The sequence below is a fragment of the Pelophylax lessonae genome (genome assembly GCF_965119305.1).
Source record: "Pelophylax lessonae genome assembly, chromosome: 5".
Lineage (NCBI taxonomy): Eukaryota > Metazoa > Chordata > Amphibia > Anura > Ranidae > Pelophylax > Pelophylax lessonae.
This window is the reverse complement of record NC_138772.1, coordinates 558012383-558014769: the sequence shown is the minus strand read 5'-3', so window position 1 is coordinate 558014769 and position 2387 is coordinate 558012383. Positions and strand designations below refer to the sequence as shown.

At 56.0% G+C, this 2387-nt stretch overlaps 1 protein-coding gene across 1 annotated transcript in view; it reads right to left on the bottom strand.

The window, feature by feature from the left end:
- The window catches only part of SMARCC1 (SWI/SNF related BAF chromatin remodeling complex subunit C1), a 47666-nt gene extending 45971 nt beyond the window's left edge, over positions 1–1695 (bottom strand). Inside the window, exon 1 of the mRNA XM_082259045.1 lies at positions 1223–1695. Within this exon, the coding sequence (XP_082115171.1) occupies positions 1223–1648 (426 nt within the window). The 5' untranslated portion in view covers positions 1649–1695. The remainder of the gene's footprint in view (positions 1–1222) is intronic.
- Between the last annotated feature and the right edge of the window lie 692 nt (positions 1696–2387).

The following is a 2387-nucleotide window of genomic DNA, read 5'->3' as shown; positions in this document are numbered from 1 at the left end:
CCGGTACCATGTGATCTCTGTGACCAATCACCGCACATCACTGCTGTAAATAACGTACGGTTCTCTTAATGCCACCCACAGTGTAGAATTGTGTTGCTGTAATTGGCCACAGTGATCACATGGTACAGGCAGAGCCAATCACAACAAACCACACTGAATGAATGAATGCGGTTTAGTAAAGATGGTCGCTCATAGCAATGAAATTCACCGCTAATTATAAATCCTCATCACTTCCACAGAGCAGTGCTGTTACCATGGTAACACATTACTCCGCCCACAGAGCAAACATGGGGGGGAAAAAATAATTTTTATTACTTTATAAATAAAATAAAAAAAGTAACTAAACAAAACTTCTCTTCAATTTTTTATTTTTACACAAAGTAATAAATAAAAATTGAAAAAAAGAAAAATTAATAATCACATTATTTTCTCAGATTATTATTTTATATATTATACACAACTTCAATTTTTTTTTGGAAATAAAACAAAAATTGAAGAGAAATAAATTATATATATATAAACCCCCAGTGCACCCCCCCTATTATTTTTGGCATACTCCTCCGCCCCCACTCCCAGTATATCTCACCCTGTACATTACTCTGCACCCCAGGAAGGCGACCCCCCCCCCATTCCTCTCACCTTCCTGTACCCCGGGGAGGTGACCCCACCCCCCATACCCCTCCCACCTTCCTATACCCCCCCGGTCCTCTCCCCTCCCTATACCCCCTCCCCCGGTCCTCTCCCCTCCCCCCGTCCTCTCCCCTCCCTATACCCCCCCCCCCCGGTCCTCTCCCCTCCCTATACCCCCCCCGGTCCTCTCCCCCCCCCATACCCCCCCGGTCCTCCCTATACCCCCGGTCCTCTCCCCTCCCCCATTCCTATATCCCCCGGTCCTCTCCCCCCCCCCACTCCTCTTCTCCATACTCCTGGGAGGTGACCCCCCCCCCATTTGCTCTCCTCTCCCACCTTCCTATACCCCCGGGGAGGTGACCCCCCCATCCTCTCACCTTTTTGTACCCCCACAGGTGACCCCCCTCATCCATACCTCGCCCTGGTCCTCCCCCTTCATGTACCCCCACAGATGACACCCCCCCTTCCTTTACCCCCCAAGAAGTGCCCCCCCTTCCTGTACCCCCACAGGTGACCCCTCCCCCCATCCCCTCACCTTTCTGTACCCCCAGGAGATGACCCCTCCCCCCTAGCTCTCCCCTCCCCCTCTCACCTTCTTGTAGCCCCGGGAGGTGACCCAGGCCCGGACGGGCTCCATGCTCCCGGCGGTGTCGGGACTCTCCCAGTATTTGGTGTTCGGTCCTCCGTCCTTCCTCCGGGACTGAGTGATTGGAGGAGCCGCGGCCTCCCCTCCCCCTCCTTCCTCCGCTTCTCCGTCCTCTCCATCCTCCTCCTCTCCGTCCTCCTCATCCTCCTCGCCGTCCTCTTCCTCCTCCTCCTCCGGCTCTCTCCGGTTCTCCTCCCGCCTCTGGTATTGCCGGGTCACCGGACTGCCGCCGTCCTCCCCTCCCCCGGCCGCCGCTCCCCCCCGGCGCCGCCTTCTTCTCTGCCTGGGCCCCGCCAGCCTGCCGCCCTCTCCGCCGCTACTGCTGCCGTTACAGCCGCCCGGTACTGCCAGGCCGACCTGCCTTTGTTTCATGGCGCCCGCCGGGGAATGCAGCGACTGCGGCCTACAAAGACACGCCCCTCCAAGTGCCAATCATCGGGGGACACGCCCACCGCGCGGAACTGCGCCTGCGCAAGCGCTGCCAATCTCACCAAGGACACGCCCCCTCCCATCTATCATAATGTATGCCTCGGCTGCCAATCACTCCAGGTCCCGCCCACTTTACTCAATCCTTAGAAAGAAAGACACGCCTCTTCCCGCTAAACGAGTCTGCGCCTCATCCGCCAATGGGATGATAGGAACGCCCCCACAACGCCGTTGACCAATCACAGCTTAGAACGACTAGAGCGACGAAACGAGCATGCGCACCACGCTGTCAATCAAAATCCGAACGTGTTCATCACTTTAGGCTTGTTTGTAGCTGGCCACTCCCTCCGTCCATCAATATTGTAGACACGCCCCTCACGGCCCTCCCGCTTATTGTCTATAGAGCTGACGAAAGTTCCCGCCCACCGAAGGCACGCCCCGCCCACGTATGTGATTTGCTGAGGGTGGGAATACAAGGAGTGAGGTAAACATGACTAGGAGGCCACGCCCAGTGGGGGGGCTGAGTGTAAACAAAACAAACTTTATTAGTACTGAGAGGCTCTGCGCATGCGCAGTTTCCTGAGAGCGGCCATGTGCTTCTGTGCTCACTGAGACTGACCTCGGCTATCTGTGACCACCTTACCGAGGATTCCACATACTTCCTGTCCCCGGTGACAACACTTAA